At 43.5% G+C, this 25,270-nt stretch overlaps 1 protein-coding gene across 3 annotated transcripts in view; it reads left to right on the top strand.

Moving 5' to 3' along the window:
* The first annotated feature begins 478 nt into the window (after window positions 1-478).
* LOC102213257 (neurabin-2-like) overlaps window positions 479-25,270 on the top strand; it is a 28,981-nt gene continuing 4,189 nt past the window's right edge. The window contains exons 1-9 of one of the 3 annotated variants that reach the window (XM_013915131.1): window positions 479-638; window positions 6,294-6,689; window positions 8,603-8,811; window positions 8,906-9,238; window positions 9,354-10,061; window positions 21,738-21,870; window positions 22,292-22,412; window positions 23,128-23,232; window positions 23,688-23,823. In XM_013915131.1, coding sequence (XP_013770585.1) covers window positions 6,380-6,689; window positions 8,603-8,811; window positions 8,906-9,238; window positions 9,354-10,061; window positions 21,738-21,870; window positions 22,292-22,412; window positions 23,128-23,232; window positions 23,688-23,823 — 2,055 coding nt within the window. In that variant the 5' untranslated portion in view covers window positions 479-638; window positions 6,294-6,379. The other 2 variants (XM_005749994.1, XM_013915130.1) reach the window with 2 other exon arrangements.

Below are 25,270 nucleotides of genomic sequence, written 5' to 3'. Positions count from 1 at the left end.
TATGTACTGTAAGGTATTGAAAATGCAATAACCTGTAAATAAAAAGCAGTAAATGAGTAAATGAGTGCAAACAGCTGCTGCAGCGGTGGCGTCACTGCACCTTGCGTTTGGCAGTGACAGCTTCTGCCAGCAGAGGTCGCTGGAGCTCTACTGTATCTGGAGAGGAGCTCTCGCTGATCGGTTTCTACCGAGCAGCTCGTAAAAGTCATCCAACCACAGAGACACAAAAACAACAACCAAAAAAAGCAGCTAACCAGCGGGGGCCGGCAGGACCCGCTTTATATAAGATCAGGTAGTTGCTGCTTGTTTAACGGAATGAATTCAACCACACCTGATGAACGACGCCCGAGGAGGCTGTGTGTGGACGGAGTGTGGACAGATAAAGGTGTGAACGAGCAGGAAACGGGTTGGGGGAGAAGATGAGGAAGAGGAGTAGGGGTGAGGAGGAAACAGAGAGAGAGAGGGGGACGGAGGAAAACAGATGATGTGAGGGGGGAGGAGAAGGAGGAGCAGAGAGGAGGCAGGCACTCAGTCTGCTTTGCTTCGCAGGAGGAATCGGCAGCAACAGAAGGACAATGGACAGCGTTCACCGCGGGTCCTAACGAGCACCGGGCAGCTTCATCAAGCTGGAATACAAGGTATGGCTGAAGGTTAGCACACGGGTCAGTTCGTGCCGTCGTTTTACCCGCGTTAAAAAAGCTGCCGTGTGTCTGCGGGAGAGGAGAGAGGCTGCAGGAAGGAAGCGACGCGGCGCAGCAGACGCTGAGCGGGGCCTGCGTACCGGCTGCCTCTGGGTCCTGGAACCGGCCGGTGAAACCGTCCGATACCGCCACAGCTCTGCGCCTTCATCGTATCAACCGGGTAATAACGGCCGCGCTGAAACACAGCAGGGAAAGACACGCGGGAACACCCTATTCCACTGCTCACGCTTATCCTTAGAGAACGCCACGCCAAAGTCCTTTACAAAAACGTGAAATTTTGCACTCGACTCACTGCCAGCAGGGCTACCCACCCTTTTATCAGACCATTTGAAACTTCTCCGGGTTCCTCGGGGTACTCTGTCGGATTCGGCGCCAGACTCATTAGTCAAACCTTTTTATTTCAAATTAAAACCAATGATAACGTGCGAGCATAGTGCTACAGCGTATTGGTATTGACGTGCAGTGAGCGGGACCACGGCACGCGACCCGCAAACAATAGTTGACATTAGTGTGAGATAAACGCTGCTGTGTGTGCTGCTCGGACGCCGATTTGTTGAAAAGTGTGCGCTTACTAACAGTACGTATTCAGTCTTATTTGGCGATTGACGTGTTTGCTAGAAAAGAAGCGGCACAAAAAAGGAGCCGTTTTCGGATAGGAGTTTGGTGCGTGGAGCATATGTCGCTATGCCAACAAAGCCTCTCTCGAGCTTGTGGCAGCAGCAGCAGCAGGAGGAGCACGCAGGCAGACTGTCTGCCAGAATGAACCTTTGCACTAGCCGAGGCCCGATGCAGCGATTGTCGTGTGAATAGATGGAGTCATTGTGTTTACCATAATGTGCCTTCTGTTGGACACTGTGTGCGTGACGCACGCAGGGCATAAGGACTTTAATGCTCGCGTCTGAACGGCCAGTGTATTATCGTGCCAGTTTCAAGCATTATGTAGCTGAGCTACTGCAGAGACTGTGACACAGACAGATGTGAGCGGTTACAGTGAACTGAGCACTCCTCGGTTTTACAGTATATCATGAGACAAGGTCACTTGTGCCATACTAACCACCCAAACACTTAGAAAAACACAGGGAAGGCTGTGCGTGTGATGTAGCCTGTATTTAGTGATGGGAGGAGGCGTTCAGGGACCTCCCATAAATAGATTACAAGTCAATAGATGCTTGCCTCCATATGCTTAGGGTGACTGGTGCAGGCAGTGGTTCTGGTGCATTGTTTTTATTTTTTGGATCGTATTGCCGTACTTGATACGGAGTGTGTGTGTCTGTGGGTGGAGGATGGGAGCCCTGTCTGTGAGTACAGGTGAAAGCAATATCCTGTTATCTAGTTAGAGATTAGAGAAGTCAGTAAGAGCTGAGGCAAATTAGTGACCCTGATGTTTCGAGAGTGAGACCAACTGGTTATAATAAACTGAAAAGGACGCTGCTGCGTGTGAAACCATGTGTGTTATTGAACAGGAAACCCGGAGCCCAGCTGGTAGTTAGACTCTACACTGAATGGCAGGAAGCAACCCCAAACCGCGAGGGATGAGAGGCAGGCAGGAGGCGGATTGAGTTGTTCTTCGAAAGAGGTGCTTCACCATACTTGTGCTGGATTTAGTTACGTTTCTTTTAACTGGTGGCTACACACCAACGAATGAAGAGGCGCAAAGGCCCGCCCACGTCACGGTGGAGACTGGAGTTGGAGTCTGTTTGCTGGTGTTGTGCGTTTTGGGGGTTTATGTGTGTTTGTGATGCTGTTTCTCAATCAGAGCGGGAGCTTCATTTGAACAATATCAGGAAACGAGCCAAGAACTATAAAAGGTGTGTGTGTGTGTGTGTGTGTGTGTGTGTGTGTGTGTGTGTGTGTGTGTGTGTGTGTCAGAAAGTTATTGGCTTTACATTCAATTTGCTCACTTCACATGATCTGTATGTGAGAATTGAGTATTTAGCAAGACAGTGTCACAAGACCGTTGTTGCAGTGTGTGTGTCTGCCCCCCCACCCCACCCCCCATGGCCGGCAGTGCCATCTGGAGTAAGTGTGAGGCCAGACTGTACTATGAACACTGCTTCTTATTACCCAGACTGCCTTTCAGCTTTGTTTACAAGTAGAATTCATCATTGTTTTGTCTGATAAATTTTTTTTAATTACTGGTTTTCTCCATAAAAGGACTTCCTGCAGGCAAAGATGGCAAAAGTTCAGACATGTGACCCTTACGCTAGCATCCAAAGATATTCAGATTGCCCTCGTGTCTGAGTAAGAAATCATTAGATCCTCATAGGAGGTGTCGAAAAGGTACATATTGACATCACTGGATAACACTTGAGCCAGTCCACAATACTGTTTGTTTGCCAGGTAACTACACACTACTTACATTTACTTACAATGTAAATTTATCTTCTACCTGAAGTGATGCAATACTTAAAACTGATCATGCATCACTTATAACTAGTTGCACATTACTTAAAATTACTTACAGTTTAATTATTTGTTCTTTCCAGTAAAAACATGACCTTATTCTAGTGTGTCTACCTTAAAATGTTTGTAGGTAATTATAATGATTTCAAAATAAATGCATTGAAATTCCACGTAGCTACAGCCGTGGGCGGTAATATAAAGTGTTGCCTTTGTTTAGTTTAATTAGTTTCACATCTCTAAAAATGGTTTCATCTCCATCGACATCCTGTTTGTTAGCACCGTCACGGAAAGCTAAACGGTTACATGATCCAACCTGCTCGGGGTTCCTTTAGCAACGATGCATGTTGCTGCAAAGCATTTGTAAGTAGCTGCAAGTGGGAATGAGAGGAGTTTTATGTGCAACCGCAAACGCTGGAACGTCAAACATGCACCATGAATCTCAGTCAGTATCTCAGGCTTCTGCAAACATTCTGTTTCAACCATTTTTCCTACCTTTGGGCCTCTGTGATGTCAGCTACTCCAGCTATTCCTAATACGTCATCTTAGGCTCACAGCTTTGGTTGTGAGCACAGAGGTCAAGCCAATCCAGACCTTCTGTTTATGAGGCGCAGCCAATCAGAATGAAGCTGTCTTAGAACAACTTGCTAAAAAGCTATTCCAGAAGTTCCAGCAATAAAAACATGGAGATGGAAATGTTTAAACCTTAAGCACAAGCCACTGAGGAACATTCATTTTCATTAAGTTCTAGTTTATCATGCAACAAAGGAAAACATCTGCTAGTTCTTGTTACTGAGCTGTATAGATTTCTTAGTCTGTTGAGTAGAGAGTTGTTCATCTTAAGAGTTTAAAATGTAATTGCTGCATTGACTTTTGATTAACAGCCAAACACAAACTCGACTACGTTGCACAGAAGATACTGGAAGATGTCGCGATTTAGTTCAGGCAGTTTGTGGTGACCTTGTAAATTCAAGTTGTGGAAGACAAATGAAACACAGCCTTAGTTGCCCATGAAATCGCGGGCTCCTGTATTGGTGGCTATCCTCATTTGGAGTCCGTTTGGTACAATCCTTAGTGGAAATTCTGATTCAGGTTTTATACTTGAGACTCAAAGAGGCAAAGTACAAGTAAATGCTGCTCGCAGTAAAATGAACTGTTGCGCTTCTTTGCATTGAGCAATGATAAGTTAAAGTAGAGGTAACATTGTGACAGCAACATAAATGACAGTATGAATCTTCACACATCAGCTGTGAATTTTCACACAAATCCCACAGTCTGCTGGAAAAATTAGACGTGTCTCTGGCTGTGTCCACGTTCCATTAGATAATCCCTGAAATGTATTTATTTATTTTTCATCAGGGTTAGATTATTGAAGTACTAAAGAAGGGGAATCACCTGTCTTATCACCTTGATGCTACTTTGGCTAGCTAAGAAATGTATTTGCACAAAACCCCATAGCGCTATTTATGAAGATGTAACAGAGAAGATTGCTACAAATTGGTAACCATAGACTGCATGTAAAAGATGGATGCCGTGGTTGGTTCTGATTTTACATTTTAAGGCTTTAATGTTAGTGTTTTGGCTTCTGCCATGTTCATTTCTTTCAGACAGAAGTTAGCATATTTAGTTGAGAGGCTTAGATGCTAATTAGTGCAAAACAACAGTCTACTGAAATACAAAAGATGCTGCACATATTCCTTGGGCAGGCTGTACCACACAGCAAGCCATAATACTTGTCTGATAAGTCCAAAACAAACAAAAACACTCCAGAATGGATCGATACTTCACAAGTGGTAGAGACGTTCAGATCAGTGATGCTTAAAAAAACATGCATTATACATTTGTTATGAAGAGGGAGACTAGGGATCCAAACCTCTTGTGCCAGGTTCACTTTTTAATATTGAAAAGTTGGACGTTTGAGCATTGGAATCTGTGGAGATTGAGTCGCGTTTTTTGTTTTGTTTTTTTAAGTCAATTTCAAGTGGTCATTAGTAGAACTGCAGGTTGTTTTGTTGTTGTTTTTTGGGAACTTGAGCTTTGCCAGGGTTGTGCAGTGTTGCCAATGGTAGCATGTGAGGGGTTGCGTAATGTAGGAGCTGGAGGTGCTAGCAGGAATTGTTTGTTTTGGATTGTACAAGGCTAGCTGTCTACCTGAGTTAAGCTAAGCTAATCTAACTTTCCTAATTTAGTTTGATCTGTTAAATTTGGTGCACTCAAAACTACTGCCGTGACCTTAAATCATAAAAGGTCACGCAACTATCAAAGAAAAAAAATCAAATCAAAGTTGCCGTTATTTTTTTGTAGTTTAGCGCGTCATTGGCAGATTATCAAGAAACCTCGTTACTCTTTCTATAATTCATTGTGTTCTAATTGCTGTCTCTGTTATACTACATAGTTTTTATAGAGTCAATCAAGCCTGATGAAAACATCAGGAATCCCTGTTGCAAAGATCTGACGGCACAAGCCACAAATGCTGTCAACCAGTAAATGAGATGCTATCACGAGAAAACACTGTGATATCTTGGGACCAAAGGGCTGTTCTGTGTTCGTGCTATGTATTTATCTGGCACGAAGCAAGTTTGGCATTAGGAGCAGCAATATAAACACGCGGGGGGGGGAGTTGTCACACTGCGTCATTGTTTTAATTGGATTATATTGACTGCTGCGGCAGCGCCGTGTGGGTGTACACAGAGGGGCGATTGTGATGTCGTCTAATGCCAAGTTCGCTCATCTTCAGCTTAGTTATACTCTGTTAACACTCTCCCAGCTGGCTCCTACAGGTGGCACAAATACATGTGTTCGTTAAAGAGTCTTTGATTATTGATCACAATCATATGCAACCTAATTGTATGTATCAAATACCTTGTCTGAGCGACAGCATACAGCCAAGAGGTCCTTTGTAAACTAGCATAGTTACCCTTGAGAAGCTGGCACCGCTGGCTGTTTGGGATTTTGGGCTAAAGTATTACTTCAGTGCAACAAAATGAAGGCCTGCTGGGTGGCTTCAGCTGTTCACTGTGAACATCTGTGGTTCTTATCTGCATGTTTGCAGTTGCACAGCAATTTGCTGGTTAAAGCTTTGAAAAATCCAACATGTAAATTTCATTTGCCTCATATCCTTCAGAATGTTTAAACCGATGCACAGACGTGTCCAGAGTACACGGCTCATTGATCTCTTTCTGTTTTATTCAGGAGGTGAATGTCAGACAGCTCCAGGATGCTGCCCCCCTCATTCATGCCAACCTGCTATTCACCACGGGACATTTGACTCACCAAACATGATGAAGACTGAGCCTCCGTCGGCCACGGGAGGCAACGGGGCCTCCGGTGGGAGCAACGGGAGCTCTAATCTGCGAAGTCCGTCTCCCCACCGCAATGCCTACGAGGCAGGTCTTGCGGCGCTGAAGAAGGCCACAGACCACCTCAACAATGCCGCCAATGGAGGCGCTGACCCTGCCTCAAAACCCGCTCCTCTGCCCCGGCCTACTGGGAGGGGCCGGAAATATGGCTCAAATGTTCACCGTATCAAGAACATGTTCATGCAGATGCAGTCTCCCGGCGATGAAGAGGATGGAGCCAAAATGATTGGTAACTAGCCTTTTCACAGAACCCTTTAGAATCAAGGAATGTAGCAACTTGTAGGGTCGGTTACCGAATTCAGTTAGGGCAGCGGTCCCCAATCCCCGGGCCGCGGACCGGTATCGGTCTGTGAGTCGTTTGGTAATTTCACACCCGGGCCTGTGAAATTTATGGTTTTCAGGGTTTTTATCGGGTTATTTTTATCGTTTTTAATAGTTAACTCGGTTTCTCTGGGTCTGTCTGTTATGAATAAATCTTGTTGTATTTATCTGAGACACCTTAAAGGCCAGTCAGAGAAAATATTGTCGGACATAAACCGGTCCGTAGCGCAAAACAAAAGTTTACGGACTGCTGTTTTAGGGTACCGACAAAATTACATTGGTACTAATGAGAACTGATTCATAGTACATAAGGTTCGGCTGTTCGTGTTCCCCTCGATGTCACACGTAGCGTCACCAGTGATCGTGTTGGGTTTTACCATCATTTCAGTGCTGAAAATTACAAGTTATACAGAGAGCGATGCGGCAATAGTTTGGGGGGAAAAAATTCTGCAATGTGTTGATGTATTTGCTTTCTGTCTCGACTGCTTCTACTACTATACCAGCGCTGATGTGGAGGTTTTGTGTCGATCAGAAGACTACTGCAGCAAGTGCGGCTCTCAGACACCAAATTTAGAATATATTGTGCCAAAAAGTAATATCGGTTGGTACCAGTATTCAAATGTGCAAGATAAACCCAATACTTGCAATGACAATGATTCCTTTTCTGACTTCTGACAATAACAGGCCAAGTAACAACTGGTGAAATGAAGTGGCCGAGTATCAAGTTAAGCTAATGTGAAAAATAAGGCGAGATTGAATGACTACCAATGGAAAGTTGGTAGACAGTAATGTGAGTGATATGTTGGAAATATACAAGAGGGTTACTTACACAACTAGAACCACAAATATCCTCTAATTCTCAGGTGTCGGCCATCGAAAGACAGAAAAATTTTAAATTCTCCAGTGTTCACAAAGAGAAGTGGGTTTACCATAGTAAAGGTTTGATCTAGAAATCTTTAAAAACACAAATTATCTGATAAGTCAGCTTCGAATGTTAGCATGGCTTTTTGTGTGTGTGTGTTGAGTGCTGTGCTCAACAACTCTTTTTACCTCTCACCAGTCAAACAGTCAGAGAGGGTGGGGCTTTCAGTATCTGCATTGTGATCAAAAGATGGTTTTTTTTGTAACCTGGAAACAACAAAAGCTTGAGAAGTGCTCTGAAAATAAAGTCACGGCGACCATTAGTCCTCACACTCAAAGCATTTTGCTGTGACGATTCAGTTCTCCTCTGCCTCCTGTCAGAGTGGAACTGAGCATCCAAATACATTAATAAAAAGATTTTCATATCCTCAAAAGATTTTATCTTAAACGTAAAAACACTGTAGCTTCTGCATTTTTCCACCTGGTATTTGCAACCTTAGTGTTTGCCTTGTTGCTGTGCTACAGACAGAAGAAGCCCTTTTTTACATGGATTAGCTAGTAAGGTTGCTAGCTAGGAACTAGCTAACTAGCCTTTAGCCGTTAGCCTGTCTTTTGTGACCAGTATCCTTATGTTGCGTATGTGTGTATTCTTTTTACAAGATTATGGTTTTGAAGTGAGTTCAGATTTTGTTTTTAACATATATTATTAAGCTCCTGCTAAAGCGGCTAAATTTAACCACCAACACTTAAGGCCATGTTTATTGATAGTAGCAGGCATAGAAACTGGGTTATGAACAAAGACAAATGTGTTGATGATATCCATGCTGTGATACTTCGTGTAGCCAAAATTCATTAATGATAAAACCACCTGCTCTGGTGAACTCCAGTGGTGTTAGCCTGTACTTCCCTTAAAGGACAATTTCGTTTTTTTACAACTTGTTTATTTTCTGTCATTAGTAGGTAAGGAACAGGCAGTGAAACTGTCCCTGCCGAGAGTATCCAGCCTCAATGAGCACGTCGACCACAGCGCCCTGCTGAAACTGGGGGGCACGGTCTCTGAAAGGGTAAACCGTTTTGACTCTAAAGTTGGTAGGGAGGGCAGTGGCTCATCTGTGGGCTTGTCCAAGCTCCAGGAGACCAGGAGGATCTTTGAGCAGCGGACTCTGCAGGTCAGATGTTACACTTGCGTTGTTATTCTTTATCATTTAGTTGACATAGCTCGCTTGTAATCTTTAACTGACTGGTTATTTGTGCGTCCTTCAGGAGAAGCAAGCTGCCACTAACCGCATCTTGCTGAAGAAAGAGCGGGCGTCGGGCTTCCAGGGCAGCCGTCTAGATGTTGTGGCTCGCTTTAATGGGTCCACCGAAGCTCTGGACCGGCTAGATGATCCCCCTGTTCCCACCCCTCCTTCTATTTCGTCTACTGCAGCTTTAGCCGGGCCAGGCGAGGCCGTCAGTCCCACTGTGAGCCAGCTCAGCGCCGCATTCGAAAAGGGTGACCTGCAAAACAATCTCTACCTCCCCCAGCGTCGGTCAGCCCCTGCTTTGGCACCAAAACCCAAACCTCCACCCAGGGTGGAAGCAGCAGACAGGAAGGTGAAAAGGATTTTCTCAAAAACTTAAAACTTTGCAATTAAGCTGTAGGGAAGTTCTTGAACTAGAAAATCTTTTGATTGCACTACTACATGATCTCCCTGTGCTTTTCTTCCAGACAAAGGTGATACCTGCAGATAAGGACGAGAAAGATGAGGTAAAAGCAGGAGTTATAAGTAACCAGGCAGCAGAGCTACATGAAGAAACGGGTTCTCTAGAAAGGAACATGGAGGGAGCCGCGACCAATGAAGAGAAGGATGCATTTGGACTGTCGGGGGACCAGCTCTCCAACTCTTCCTATTCCTCCTCTTCCTCAGTGACTGTCACTTCCATCTCCTCTTCATCGGAGGCCAAACCAGAGCTGGCAGCAACTGAGGCCAAGGGTTCGAGTACAGTGGAAGCCTCTGGGCTGCAGCCACAGTCTGGCGATCAGGACAGCGCCACTGCGGGATCTGAGGCCGCGGGTAGGCTGGTGCAAGCTGAGGTTCATGCCTCGCTGGAAAATGGAGAGAAAGAGCCTCCATCTTCCTCTCCTTCATCGGAGGAGAAAGAAGAGGACTCTGAGGAGAGGGCCAAAGAAGATGAGAATGACGAGGATGGTTCAAGGAAGGAGGATTATTCTGAGGGAGATCTGATAGATATCAGCGCATACAGCGGGCTTGGGGAGGAGGACTCTGGGGGAAGCCAGCTGGACGATGAGGACGACGAAGACGAGGAGGAGGCATATCAGCCAGAGTCCAGCTGCTCAGAAATCCCTGGCCTTCCTGAGGAAGAGGAGCCTCCGCCACCCAGTAGAAAGATTCGCTTCAGCACTCAGCCAATCAGAGTGAGTTTTTTCTTCTTCTTTTTTTTTGTGCTCACATAGCGCACATTAGTCTTAATTTTACTGTATCCACCACTCCGATTTCATAAGAGGAAGTCAATGTTGAGCCACTTCCTCTGTGGTTTCATCTTCCAGACACGGCAGTTACTGCTTTAGTGATATTTAAAGCAAACGCCACCGACTTTCCAGTAGTGCACAGACTCTTAAGTGTTCATTACACTTAATATGAAACAATCAGCTTCATTAGATTCTCTGGACTTATGTGTGCATTTTGTGCTGATGTCAGCACAGAAAGAGAGGTTAAGGAGCGAGCTGATCGTTAGGATTCATCCTCCTGAATTAAGGTGCTGGTCGAGGGAAAATGTTGAAGGTAGCACCAAACAGAAAGCGCTGATCTTTTAATAAATATGAGGACTTGACAATTTATTTAATTGCTCATAAACTTGTACCTGTTACATATTTTTCTATTAGATTGAATAATAGAATAATAAGTCCCTTTTGCCTCAGTGTTTTAGCATCTTGAAGTTATATATGTTGGTATTTCAGAACCACAAGTTTAGTTTCACAACAACCCGAGTAGCTGCTGTTTTCAGCAAGGAAGCGAGCGCTAGCTGCTAAGCACTAAAAAGACAGGAAGACGGGGTCAGTAGCATTAAGTTAAAAAAGCCTTCTGCTCAGTATCTTGGGCTCCAGACTCTTGGTTTACAGTAAGTTAGATCATAACTAACTTAGTCGAGCGATGGCACTCGCTTCATGCATGCTCTGCAATTTACGAAACCACGGGAACTCAAAGAAAAATGAACACTGCCCTAAAACAATTGAAAAACACTCAGTGACTTCCTTCATCACACACGAAGGGTGCACAGGGGATTTTCACTCTTTGATTTCGCCATGCTACTTCCTGCCAGTGCTCAAAGCGTGTTTGTTAATGTAGCTCTTGATTCAAAAGAAGCTCTCCTGTCTGATGGAGAGCTGTCCTGCAGCCTCGCAACAGTCAGCTGGTTGAGCTTGTTGCGTCGTGCAACTTGTCTCGACCTGCATTAATAATAATACGACGCGTCCCCTAATATGTTTAGACAGCCCTCTGAATGACATACCACAGAGTTTGATAATGTAGCACGTAACACTGATAAGAACAGGAAGGAAGAGCGCTGCATGCCGATCTAGAATTGATGTAACTGTATAACGGCAAGTGATGGCGAGCTTTGCCTGCTCGGTCATGTTTGCTAATACGGGGTGGTAGCAGGAAGAACGGGTTTAATTTCAGGCCAAGCGTCAGGGCAAAAAAAGGAATTCCTTTCATTTTCATGGACCTGGAAATGTTTAGCTTCTGACCTCTTTGGCCACAGAGCGGCTAAAAGTGGAGCTGTGGCCTGAGGCTGTGTTGTGTTGTTTACTACAAAGGTAACAGCTGCACCCGGGTAGATTTACAACTTTGGGTCTCAGATTCAGATCGGGTTTTTTTTAAATATGTGTTTGTGTGTTGCCGTTCTTTCCTCTTGATTCAAAGACATATTTAAGTAACTGTGATAGATTTACAGAGAAGATGTATAATTCTTGGCGCTGAAGTGCAAGAGTGGGCTGCAAAAACATTTCAGCCACAGTGATTCAGTTGGTTGCTAGCTGCAGCTTTGTGGCCAGCGTTTTCAAGGTACACTTCCTCCATGCCCGCCCCATCTTTGCATCTCTGCATCATCAGACTGGGCTCTCACTTTGAATAAAACACAGCGGCTTCTAAGATTCAACATTTGGGTTGTTTTTTCTTTTCTTTTTAATGCACTTCATTTGAGTTCTGCACTAAACACTATCTGGCTCGTGCGAGTTAGATGATGTTTGTGTGCGTGGCTTTTCAGCTGTGGACAAAAACGGCGAAGATACAAGGATGCACCTTTATCCAGCCTGATACCTGATGATGATGATGATGATGATGCATGCAGGTGAAGTGCTGATTGGCCGACACAGGAAGAGTAATGGAAGCAGAGTTTGCAACAAAGAAAGACAAAATAATAAATCATTAAAGACGGAATAAAAGCGAGCCCAGACGATTAGCACAGATGACATCGTTCGTCGTTTTTGACTCTTTGTCCTCCACATCAGGAGGATTTTTCATTTACTCTGTTCTTCGTTTTATATTTGAGCAGCTGTCTTGAATCATTATTCAAAGTTAAGGTTATTATTGAAAATAACTTTGACTAAATTTACTTAAACTCTACTTTAATGTATGCAATCAACAGTTACATCTGAAGACAGCATTCAAACCTCTTTGTCTTTACTCCAACAAATTGTTCTTTTTCTCATGAAGGTGTCCTTCTAACTTCATTCCTCTGATAACATTTTCTGAGCATTTGAACCATGCCTAATGCACATTAATGGTTGTTCTACATATTTTGACAGTGGCCCCCAGCTGTGTGTGCACTAAGGTTGAAACACGTAGACGTGAGTCTACAAACCTGTCCGTAACACCTACACACTTCCAACACAGCAGCAGCTTAAAGCACAGCTTCTGTTGTTTTTTGGAGGCCAGCAACACAGTTTTAATCAAGTTTGAGGGTCAAAACAGGGAGAAAAATATTGGTTTACCAGTTTATCCTCTGCAGTGTGGACATGAGCTTAAAACGAGCTAGAAAAACATCCACAGAATTAGACCTAAGCTAGCTAAAGGCTGACTGTGCTGACATGGACTCAGTTGGGAAGGTTCCAGTTTCCTCCTGTTATTTCCTTTCAGTCACACTTATGAAGCTGACTTATAAAGTCACAGAATAAAACATGACATGTGGTCCACTTTCGTGCTCCTGTTCACTTTGTCGTGCTCCAGTACAACCCTGGCACTAGCTGACGGTAGATTTGGCGATCGCTCTAAACTGGTCAAAGTCAAGTAAGTTCCGCCACTTGGTCGTCACCCTGAAACACCTCGGGGCATTTATTCTAACTAAAGTGGTCACTGGGAAATAAAAACGCCATGAAAAGTGCTAAAAAATAGCTTAAAGAGTTTGACAACTTTTCCCCAAAACAAGGCTTTATCAAGCTAACCTCTCCTGTACCTTTAACGACTAGTTTTGGCAGCTTGTACATATCAACAAAGAACAGTTTCAGGGTTTTTCCAGGGGCAGCTGCATGGCAGAGACCATCCGCTCGAACTTCTGATAAACACCCTGTCGTACAAGCAGGTCCGAAACATGACAAAGCCACTCAGCACAGAGGAGAGATTCAGGGTTACTCCTAATGAGGATAAAGCGTTGAAAAGCCTCTTTCCACTGGAAGTTACGCTTCTAAAACCATCTTTTTTTGTTGCACGATTCTTCCAAAGTTCTGAATTCAGGATTCTTTGAGTCCCTTTATCTACAACTTGCTGTTCACGGGGAACTTATAGACGATTATACTTAGTAAAGAATCTGACAACTTCATCCACCTTTGTAAAATGTAAACATTTTAGTATACATGACATCATCTCAGACTCTTGTGACCTGTTAGAGTTTCAGGAGAAACTGAGTAAGCATTCATGTATGAACTGGTGCCGTTTCTTACAATGCAAAGAAGAAAACAGTGATGCTTGTCCAGTCGCTTTGACATTACTGTGTTACAAGAAATGTCAGACATGAAGAATTATTAATAAATCAAATCTGACACAGCAGAGATCATCGTTTTGGTTCAGAGGAAGCTTCAACAGTTAAAGCTAGACTCAGCAGTTATCTGTACACACACACACACACACACACACACACACACACACACACACACACACACACACACACACACACACTTCCTACTCATATGCTCGTTGCTATAGAAGATCTATAAATGACGCCGCACTGAAGCGGAGGTTTATGAGGGGGAATGAAATGAAATCACAGCCAAGCAGCAGTGCAGATTACTCGCAGTCTAAAGGAGAAAGAACAAAACAACTTGATTTCAGAGTACTGAAGCTACCGGTCAATAGCTTCAGCTGGACCAGGGAACAATAGTCTTTCAACAGGCCTCGCCTCAGGGGCATCTTCTGTCAGGAAAAGTTGTCCACTGCTGACACGGTGCCAAGCTAGCTAAACTTGGAAACATAAACATCCCGTCTGACAGAAAGTTGGCTTGCTTCAAAAGAGTGTTGGACCTCAACCAGATGCAGGAAGACCATTGGTTGCTGGGTGAAGCGCCTGATAAGCCTTTAGAGGCAGGTTATATGCTTTTGGAGGGGCCTCGGTTCGCGGCACAATACAAGCAAAAGAACATTACGTGATATATCGGCTATTTCGGGGTAGATATGAATGAGTGTGGAAAAGCTTTAATTTCAGGTAACACAAATGAGTCTGACATATTTGTTGGAACAAACACATTTGGTGTACATGAAGCGCCATTAGAGGAGCGGACGTTGTTTGATTTGAACCCATCGCTCGTCTGAGAGGTGTCCCGCTGCAGGGAACAGAGACTGTCCGAGCATGTCGAGTGCCGTCAGCAGCCGGTTTCTGGAACGGAGTAATTGCTGTTCTTGCATCATGAAGTTGGCGTTAGCCAGCACAGCTCAGAGCTCCTCAAGTGTTGAGCAAGTCTGCAGAACATCGCTTCATTAAAATGTCCTCTGCAGCTGAAATGCCATGTGATTACAGCACGGGTTAATCAGCCTGTGTGAGAGGTCTTGTGATTTTTGGACTTGCACGCGGACGCTGTGTCATCATAAAGGTTAATGCGTGATGAAGACACGTCGGAGTGGCCGCTGTAGGTTGCTATGCGATTGGTCTAAACTTTCTCTCACACACACAGTGCAGATGCTGACTTGTGTACAAGGCCACCTCTGTAGGACTGTTAAAAGCAGCAGTTGGAATGTGGATGGGTGTGTTTGTTTTCCTCGGGGAGGAAAAAAAAGCGCGCACAAGCAGGGGAAGCCGGCTGATAAGAATCACAGAATAGAGCTTTGTTTGGATTTAAAAACTACCTGGTGTGTACAGTTATGTGAACTGACGGGGAAAAATCTCTTTACAAAGGTAATGATGCTCCCAGTTGTGACTGAAATCAGTTAAAAGCCGCCTTTGATTACGTGCGTCACAGATTCAACAAGATGCTGCAAACGTTGCTCAGCATCACATAGCGGCTGCAGATTTGCCAGGATGTAAAATCTCCCGTCTCACCTCGTGCTCCACTGGATTAAGATCTGGGGACTGTTCAAACTGGTCTCTTTAACAGGTTCAAAAAACCAGTTTGAGATGATTGGAGCTTTGGGACATGGTGTGCTATCCTGCTGGAAGTAACCATCAGAAAATGGGCACGCTGTGCTAATAGAGGGATGGACGTGGTCAGCAACAATACTCAGATCAGCCCGTCTGCCAGTTCAGTCACTTAATCTCCTTTTTTCTTCATTCTGGTGCTTAGTTTGAACATGTCCGGACGTCTGAATAAATGAGTTACTGCTGCGATTGGCTGATTAGATAACTGAGTGAATAAGCAGGTGGACCTAATGAAGTGGCTTGTGAGTGTTTATAGTGTTCCAATAGTGGATGTTCATATTAAACAGGGTTTCACATATGCAGAAATGTTTAAAGCTTCAGACTGCTCTGTTTCAGGCCTTTTTTCTGCTCTTGGATCTTTATGATGTCATAAAGACAGTTTATGGAGTGAATGTGTTTGAATGTCCTCATTGAGTCTGCAGCAGGAATAAGATAAGTAAGGATTATTTAAAGTTACCCAAGTAGAGTCCGAGAATAAAAATACTGAGCTTGAAATGAGCATAAATAAAATGGACCCAACCTTAATGGCTGCAGGACCAGTGTGGAGGGGGAGGAGGGTCGATGGGATGTGGCAGGAAGTGCTGGAAGAGTGGCTTCCCTTTGACTGTGACATGAGCAGAAACTGAAAGTAGTGCGATTCACAAATTCAGAACTATTTATGCAGATCCCCAGAGGAGCTCTGCCCGCACACTCGTGCTCAGTGTCACATCACTAATCAAATCGATTAAATCTGGTGCCTGTTGTTTATTAACTCGAGGTTCACTCAGAGGTCACGTGTCCACAGCGCCACGCAGCCATACCTCGAGCCGCCCAACGAAGACTGGCTGGCTAAAATTCTGATCCCATCTGAAATGAATGAAAGACGGCAAAAAGAAATTCGATTAAAGATCCAAATTCAGACGTCACCGTGGCAGTTACAATAAAACTTACCTGCAGACCTGTGATCTGGACTCAATCCTTGCAGCATTCAGTGAGAAACTTTCCACTGCCAGCTGCTTCTCGGCTCTGTGCTGCCTTTCAGTACGGACAAATTACAACCCAGGAGATGCCAACGCCTGAGGACTCGTCTCCACCAGATATGACTCGACCTGAATTTTCTTGTGATCCATCTGTCAGACCTTAATTTAGAGCCATGCTTCATCCAGGTGGCATTCACATAAGACGCTTTTTCAAATATTTATCAAGGCACACCTCGCTCCTCTGTTGTGATAGTGCTCTCAGTTGACCGGCGGCTAACTCAGATGGCGGTTTTGATATCTCTCTGGCAGCTCGCGCCACTTACAGAGGCGGTGTCGGCGGAGTCGATTTTGTTTCTACCTGTTGGGACGCGCCAGCCGCCGGGACAATTAGATCACATGACTAAGCTGAACATATTTGAAAGAGGTGTTAAAATTCAGACGTTAATTCCAGTTTTATTTTTCCAGCTCACAACAACAGTTGTCTCACGATGCTTCAACGGAGAGTTTAAAACTGTCAATTACACTGTGACTGACCTCCTGCTTACACAGGCCTTCGGAAAATACTGGTTTTAAAGACAGGCTGAGGCAGGCAGACCTGCAGGAGGATACAAACAAACTGAGAACACCCACAGGTTTATAATTACGCTGACATTTTACAGTGGGAAAGGCGAGTTTTCTCTGTATAAACACTGTTTAGCTTGTTATCACATGGAAAACTCGTTTTTTAAAAAGGAGCTGATGCTCACGTATCAGAAACCAGAACTAGGAAGTCTCTGATAAAGTATGAGGTGATTCACCAGTACACCAGTATAAATCAATACATTTCAGCATGACTGCAAAAAACTCAAAATATCAGGATGTGCTTGTTTGCGTTTTGGCTAAAAAAAGAACAAGCATGTTTACATGATTAATACGACTTTAAAAACCTCTACAGTAGGTAAACAAAAACCGACGGGTGCTAACCAATGTTAGCCTGACCCACAAACAAGCTAGCTGCTTCCTCCTGTTTCCAGTGTTTATACTACGCGACATTATCTGCCTGCTGCTTATAGAGATCTAACAACATGTATGTAACTCATGTCAAGTGAACGCCCCAAAGCTTTACTTATTGCTTTTATTTTTTACTTAAAAAAAAAATTTATTAGATTTTTATTTAACTTATTACTTGTAGGGTATTTTTAATTGAATAAGTAAAATTAAATGTTTAATATCAGTAAAGTACAGCCTCGTATATCCATCCACACTGAGCCCGGCCGATATATATTGGACCATGTCAGCTATTTGCTGATCTGAGCAAAGAATTTGAAATGAAATAGGAAATTAAACGAGGATCTTTTCAGATATAACCATCAGATATAGTTACATGAGATTTTTTAATTGCAAAATATTGGCACCAGTTTGGATCTGATGAGCTTTAAATCAATCCTTCATTCCAGCTTTTTGTGTAGTTTCACGAGTTTTGTGGGGCTCCTCTGATTGGTTTAAACTTCACATGACGTTGGAGACAAAGCCTACTGCTGTAAGCTACAGAGAGGCTACACAGCCCTGTCATGGCGGCTGTGTTGGAGGCCCGGGCTGGTCCCCGGGGACTTCTCGGTGGCTTGGCTTTTATCCAGCGTGTAGTAAGTTTGTAGCTTCTGACTGGCCCGGTTCTGCTGAGGCTTCCATTCACAGCATTGTCAGTCGAAAGAAAGACATGTATTGTTTTCACATCATATTCACTGAAGGGCTGAGCTGATCTGTATGAGCTTCACTTGTTCCCAAAGACGCGAATATTGGTTATTCATTCAAACTGACAAAAGACGAGGTCTTAATACACAATTGTGAAGCGGTCTGCAGGTTCGATTTGATTCTTGTCATCAACAGTCATCATTACAGAGTGACTTCTCAAGCAGAAACGATATTTTTTGAAGTAAAAATGTTCAAATACACCAAGTTGCCCAAGTTTAAATGAACATTTTAATATTTGTCGGTGTTTGTTTCTCTGGGACTCTGCAGCAGAGTCTGTGAGCCACGCTGCCAAACCCAGTGGAGCTTTAAAGCGGATACTGTTATAACAGGACAGAGCCTCTTAGCTGACCAGGCAGCTAGCTGGTCAAATCAGTAAAGAGCCTGATACCAAGGGTTTATTATGATTATGCAAAGTGAACAAACTACCAGCATATGTTTACCTATTTCAAGAGAGTAACATTGAACGTATCGATCCTGTGTTAAAAAATCAGTATAGATTAGTAAAGTAACAAACTTCATTGAAATACATTAAGGAGATTGTGAGTATGGATTGGACTGTAACTCACGTTTAAGTGCGTAACCTCCATTGGTTTTACTCACTGTTTAAATCCTATGTAGTACCACAATCAGTACTGTGGAAATGTTCTGGACTGGACGAGGTTCTCTTGTGAAGAATAGCCCAGATTAAGTCATAATGATGTCATTAGGTTTATCTCAGCCTGAAATCTGAGACCATAAATTTCAGAGAGATGGCGTGAGTTACAGTGGATGAAAATCCCTGTCATGTTACATTATGGGGTTCTTCTTCAGAGTGGGCCTAAATTAGGACTCTAATGCTTCTCCCAACAACCACTCCTTAATCTTAAATTAATATATTACTAAACTGCTGAAGAAGCCAATTTATCTTAAACCGTGTTTGCTGTTTAGTTTTGTGGCAATTTTGACTTTTACCTGTTGCACCTGTTGTAATATTGGAACGTGTATTGATCTTCTGTAGAAACTTTTCTATCATTGCTGTTATGTTCTGGTCACGGCTGATGGCCCCGCCCCTCCCTGGTTCTGACAGTTTCTTTCCCGCTGTCAGCAGATGCTTTCTCCTGTTAGTTTTCTCTCTCTTGTTTACCTTTGGCGCTGTACAAGTAACGCTGGACTGAGTCTAGGTTGTTTACTCCCATGAATCTAGGTTACAGGTGCATGTTAACTTTAAGGGTCAGCTTTTCAGTTCAGAGTACTTCTGCAGGGTTACAGACTTTAGAGGCGACCTTGTTCCTGTCGTTGGGTGCACTTTACTTTTTTTGTTATTTTGTTTATGTTCTACCTGCTGTTTTATCTTTCTTTGTTTGTGTGTTTGTTTTCCTGAGGAACAGTAGAGATTGTGTTTCTGACATCTTAAAGGAACACCCTAAAGCTTCATGTACGCACAGACACACACGCTAACTAAGCTTTAAAGTTACTTGACAGGAAGGAAGCGTGACAACAGGAAGCAGTCTTACAATCCCGCCCTCCGACCCTGTTTGTGTCACAGTATTTGTGTGTGTACCTCCTACGCTCGAGGGAATGTAATAATACTGTTACATAAAGGCCTATGGGTCTGTGTGTACACACACACACACACACATATTAGCATATCTACCAGACAGGGACAGAGCATATCAGTGCCAAAATCCTGCTGGGCAAGCCTGAGGTTGCCATGGAAATGAAGCCACGTGATCACAGAGGTGGTCACCAGGGAGACAGATGCTGCTGACCTTTTTTAGCAGGGGGGGTGTGGGGTGGTTTGGATGGGCTTCAGTAGAAAGATATGGAGCACAGTACAGTGAGAGTGTACGGACTGTGTCTAAAGCCACAATAGATGTAAATGGTTATTGTGAGATAATATTTCTGGATGCTTCGCCCAGTATCGCAGGCTAATGATGTGCAGTGAAGATCTAATGCATCAGTTAAAAACAAGGGAAGTATGTAGAAGCGTACTTCCCTAGCATGCAAACATGCTACCTGTCAAAACCAAGCCAGCGAGACCCAGCGTCCTCCTGCATGTCCTGGTCTGTGTGCAGTGTTTGTAACCTTATGGCTCTAGAATAAAAAGAGCTAAAGCTGCACCTTTTTCAAAGCAGCACTGGATCAGAGTTGGAGATGGGAAAAGTGTTGAGACGGAGGTTTATTATGAGGCTCTCCAGCTCCCCTCAGCTCATTAGTTCTGGTGTGTGTCCTTGCACCTTTTGATTGACTCTCACCGTTCTCGTCTGCTCCCATTGGAGAGCTTTAAGTTTCTCTTAGGAGTTGATCAAGATGAAGCCAGAGGTAAATGCATGTACAGCTTATTCACTGTGTGGACGGGAAGAACAACTTTAAGTGGCCTCAAATGTTGCTGTATGATGAGACATATGTATAATCCAATAATAATACAAGAATAATAGTATACACACTAAGTATATACATTCTTTCACATTATGATCATTTCTGAGCTTTAATTTGTGATTTTTAATTAATTAATCAATTGTTTTGCAACTAAGAGGTGTCTAAAATATTAAATTAGGTGCACCTTACAGGATGAACCACTTTTCCCTTCATAACTTCCTTAATTATCCATTGCATAGATTCAACAAGGTGCTGGAAACATTCCTCAGAGACTGTAGTTCATATCGACGTGACAGCATCACACAGTTGCTGCAGATTTGTTGCCTACACATCCAAAGGTGCTCTATTGATTTACGACCTACAGGCCATTTGAGTGCAGTGTGTTGGTGTGAGATGATTTGAGTTTTGTGACATGGGACAATATCCTGTTGGAATATGGATACGCTGTGGTCATAAAGGGATGCACATGGTCAATAACAATACTGCTGTGGTGTTAAAATGATGCTCAGTTGGTTCTCACGGGCCCAAAATGTACCATTAAAATATTCCTCACACCATTACACCACCAGTGGCCTTATCCACTGATACAAGGCATACAGTGGGTCCATGCTTTGATGCTGTTTATGGCAAAGTCTGACTTCTGAGAGTAAGAGAAAATGAGACTCATCACACAAGGCAACATGTTAAAAATAAGCTTTTTTAACCTTTATTTGACAGCCTTGCAGTGAAGAGTAGACAGTAAAGTGTTTCCCCAGAGAACTGCTGCTCACTGGATATCAACTGTAAACCCTGCAGATGGTGGTGTGGGGAAATCCAGTGTTGTGTTGTCTGAACAGCAGTTTGTGAAATACTCATACCAACCTGTCAACAACAATATGTTCAGACTCTTTTCTTTTGGGCACAGCTACAGCTTCTTTGTGCTTCCCTTGTTTCCTTTCTATTCTCTACAGCTCCTGTCCAAAGAAGAATAATTGGAGAGAAAGAAAATCTCCAGTCTTATGCTTGGTCTTCTTAACCATACCTCAGTGCACAAAGTTCCTGATTAGATATTCTGTTTAACAAGAGGTTGAACAGGTGTTGCTAACGTCGTAGCCATCTTCGTTCTTGTCTACAACGTGAGCAAAATATCCCCAAACAGTTGAGTGAAAAAGACCTTTTTCAAATGGCAGATACAGTTTGATTGATGATGTTTAAGGTTAAATATTTCAATTTTTGTATGAAAAATGGTTGGGACATATACCTGAACATGCAAAGAGACGTGTGTAGCACATCAGCATCAAACCTTCACCAGTCACTGTGAGCTTATGAGGCTTTCATGAAGGAGTTCCTCAGGGAACTTTCCGAGTGCCTCTGTTTTTACACTTAGTCCTCTCAGTTAGATGCATTTGGATTAGCTATCTGATCGTTTGCCCTCTGCATAGGTCTTTACCACCTACTCTAATGAAGATTACGACCGACGTAATGATGACGTTGACCCCATGGCAGCGTCAGCTGAGTACGAGCTGGAGAAGAGGGTCGAAAAGTTGGACCTGTTTCCCGTCGAGCTGGAGAAAGGTTTGCATGCGTCTTACATGTCACCGAGAGTCACTCAGTCAAGCCTCTTATGTAACTGTACACACTCACACAAGAGGCTGCAGTTAGTGGACATACACTGTCGCTCTAACAGCTCCATTATCCCCTTATGGGATTAAATTTAGCACAGATTGGCCTAATTAGTAGCCAGTAACTCTGAAGGTAATGGATTTGAACCAGCAACCATGCGTGACGGCTGCTCTCAGCACTGTATAATAGCTATAATTTCACTAATATTTAATAGCTTGAATGTGGATAAATCCCACATGCTTTTCCCTGCCACTCTATAATATGATTAGTTATTATGATAGCAAAATAAATATGACAGGATTCTAATTAACAGTAATGATGTATTTCTGTTTTCAGCACTGAGATATGGCTCTGTTGTCTGTGTGTCTTTCAGACAGTGACGGCCTCGGTATCAGTATCATTGGTATGGGTGCAGGAGCTGATATGGGCCTGGAGAAGCTGGGGATCTTTGTTAAGACGGTCACTGAGGGCGGAGCTGCGCAGAGAGACGGCAGGTACCTTCTTCAACCTGCCTGCCCCGACATGCATTTTTCATTCTTTCAGTTTTATTTATATAGCTCGAAATCACAGCAACAGCTGTCTCAAGGTGCTTTATATCGTAAGGTAAAGAGCCTGCAGTAAATCAAAGGGAACAGAGAAAACCCAACAATCATATGACCTCTAGGAGACAGTGGGAAGGAAAAACTCCCTTTGAACAGGAAGAAACCTCCAGCAGAACCAGGCTCAGGGAGGGGCGGCCTAGACCTAATGCAGCATAAGGGACGAGTCAAGGTCACATGATCCAACACTAACTATGTGCTTTATCAAAAAGCAATAGTTGGCCCTTTTTTGTAGGCTTAACACTATTTTTCTTTGGACAGCAGGCATGATTATTGATTATTAGCTAAATGTACACTTTTGCCTTAAATGTATTTCTTTGCAAACTTGATTCTTTAGCTGATAGTTGCTCACTACTGTTACCTTCTTCTCATTAGTGTGAGTGCAAGTTTTTAAAGCTCTTTGTTAGAGACACCAGTTTAAAATAAACAGGCAAAAGCATAAAATGCCACAGGCTAGGATGTTACATGGAGCCAGTGCTAGTCCACAGGCCTGTCTGGTCAAAGACACTCATAGTTACATTTGTGGTTGCATGTGAGAGGTGTGTTCACTGAGCGACCTTGGTCTTCTCCAAACATCGCTCTGCATACAGTGTTCTCTTTGTGTCTGTAGGATCCAGGTGAATGACCTCATAGTGGAGGTTGATGGGACCAGCCTGGTTGGTGTTACTCAGAGCTTTGCTGCCACTGTCCTCCGCAATACCACCGGCAAAGTCAGGTCTGTGTCGCACTCACTCTAAACACGCACACAGTTGTGTTTTCATATCTTTGTGAGGACATAATGCTTCCTGTAGCTGCTTCCCCTAACCATCAAGAATGAGTGTCTAATCCTAACATAACCTCATTGCAATCGTGACGCTAAAACCACATTTTGTCCCCATAAGGGCTGCTGGTCCCCACAGGTAGAGTAACACTCCAACGTGTGGTCCCCACATCTCCATTTTTGAAACACATTTCACATTATGGAAGCTCTTTTTGTCCATTAGTGGTATAAATAGCATATTATTACTTTTTTTTTTTAGTTGGTGTGTTTTGAAGCTCTGGAGTTTTTCAGGTTTGATGTTGATACAGTGAATTTTTTCATGTTTTCCACATATGCAGTTTGTGTAAAATGTTTCATTGTTTCCTTTTCTTGCGAATGACAAATCCTAAGTTTTTGGTTTTGTTTTCTAGGTTTGTGATTGGCCGGGAGAAGCCGGGGGAACAGAGTGAAGTGGCTCAGCTGATCCAGCAGACTCTGGAACAGGAGAGGTGGCAGAGAGAGATGATGGAGCAGAGATACAAACAGTACATGGATGATGATGAGGAGGTACATGCTACACCTCTCTGTCGTGTGGGAGGGAAAAGAACAGCCACTGATATCGTTTTCGAGGCACAGCTACCACACCAACGTTGGCTGGGTGCACGCCGCGCAGACATAGCTCAGTAGGCAACTCCCCCGTGACATTTCATTGTCCTGCCCTGCGTGTGGTCTTCCTGTTGATGCGCTGCTGAGGGGCGGTTCTTGACACATGCCATGTGACACATTGCAGCAGCAGCGCTCTCAGCTTGAGAGGGTGATAAACACAGTGAATGCTCAAACACAGTCAGTTCTCCTCACTGCACCTCCTTTGTCCTTTGAAATAGTCAAAAATAATGAAAAGGTCGTTGTTTTTAGTCAGTAAACACAGAATACAAACGCACTTTGGCCTGCATTTGGCAGGCAACATTGCTCTACTTCACAAAGATATCCTGCATGTAGTCATTAAATTCATTTTCACAAGCCTTTTGATGGTGTTAGTGGTTGTTAGCCACAGGAAATCCAACATGTGTGCATGGGAAAATGCCTGTCTGTGCTCCACCACATGCCATTTCAAACTCAGTCCAGCATCTCCACCTTCTGGTCAGAGAGAGAAACTGCATCAATACAGAAATCATTAAATTCCTAGTTTCTAGGGTCAGGTTTCATAATTAAAACAGTGGGACCAGGCTGTTTCCTACACATGGCTCATGGGACAGAGTGTGGCTTGTAGGCCGGGTATCGTCACTGATTTCTAGAATCGTCTCAATTCCGATTCACAAGGTCCTGATTCGATTCGAATCGGGGAAATTTTGCCTCAGACAGTCAGAAATATTATAATTCTGATCATTTATCGGCACATATCCATATTTTTATAGCTATAAAAAGAAAGCTGAGACTTTGTCAAAGGTGTGAGCATCACAGCAGACGCTTTAGTGTCAAAGTAACTGAGCATAAAACACAGAAAAACATGTTTTTGGGTTTTTATAGCAGAGAACCTTAAAAATATTGTGCAGTAGCACGAATCAACATATAAACATCACCTGATGCTGCTGAAGTGAAGCAGAGGATTAATTAGAGACACAGCTGAGCATTTTGCAATTTCACATCATTTTAAAAAGTTTACATTTCTTCAGTATTGAACAGCAGAAATTAGACTTTCTTGTCAGAAATCAGTTAAATTTAAAAAAATAAAACCAGCAGCAGACAGCGCTGTACACAACAGTAGAGCGAGAGAGCTGTGCATGAAGTGTGATTTTTATCGTGGTGGAAGCAAAACAGCAAAAGAGGAAATTCATGACGATGATGATGTGAAGCTTAGTTTGATCTTCAGTCGTTTTTGGTTGTAGAGTATTGAAACCTGCAGCTTCGGAGTCTAGCGCAAAAAAGACGTAAACACAAAGCACGGACCCGCCGACGCATCAGAATCTGAGCGCTGACGGCTGAGAAAGCAGACATCTGTGATGCGTCGGCGCGT

This window comes from Pundamilia nyererei, unplaced genomic scaffold, assembly GCF_000239375.1.
Source record: "Pundamilia nyererei isolate P.nyererei 1_Seehausen unplaced genomic scaffold, PunNye1.0 scaffold00259, whole genome shotgun sequence".
NCBI classification, from domain to species: domain Eukaryota; kingdom Metazoa; phylum Chordata; class Actinopteri; order Cichliformes; family Cichlidae; genus Pundamilia; species Pundamilia nyererei.
This window is presented reverse-complemented; position numbering and strand designations above follow the sequence as displayed.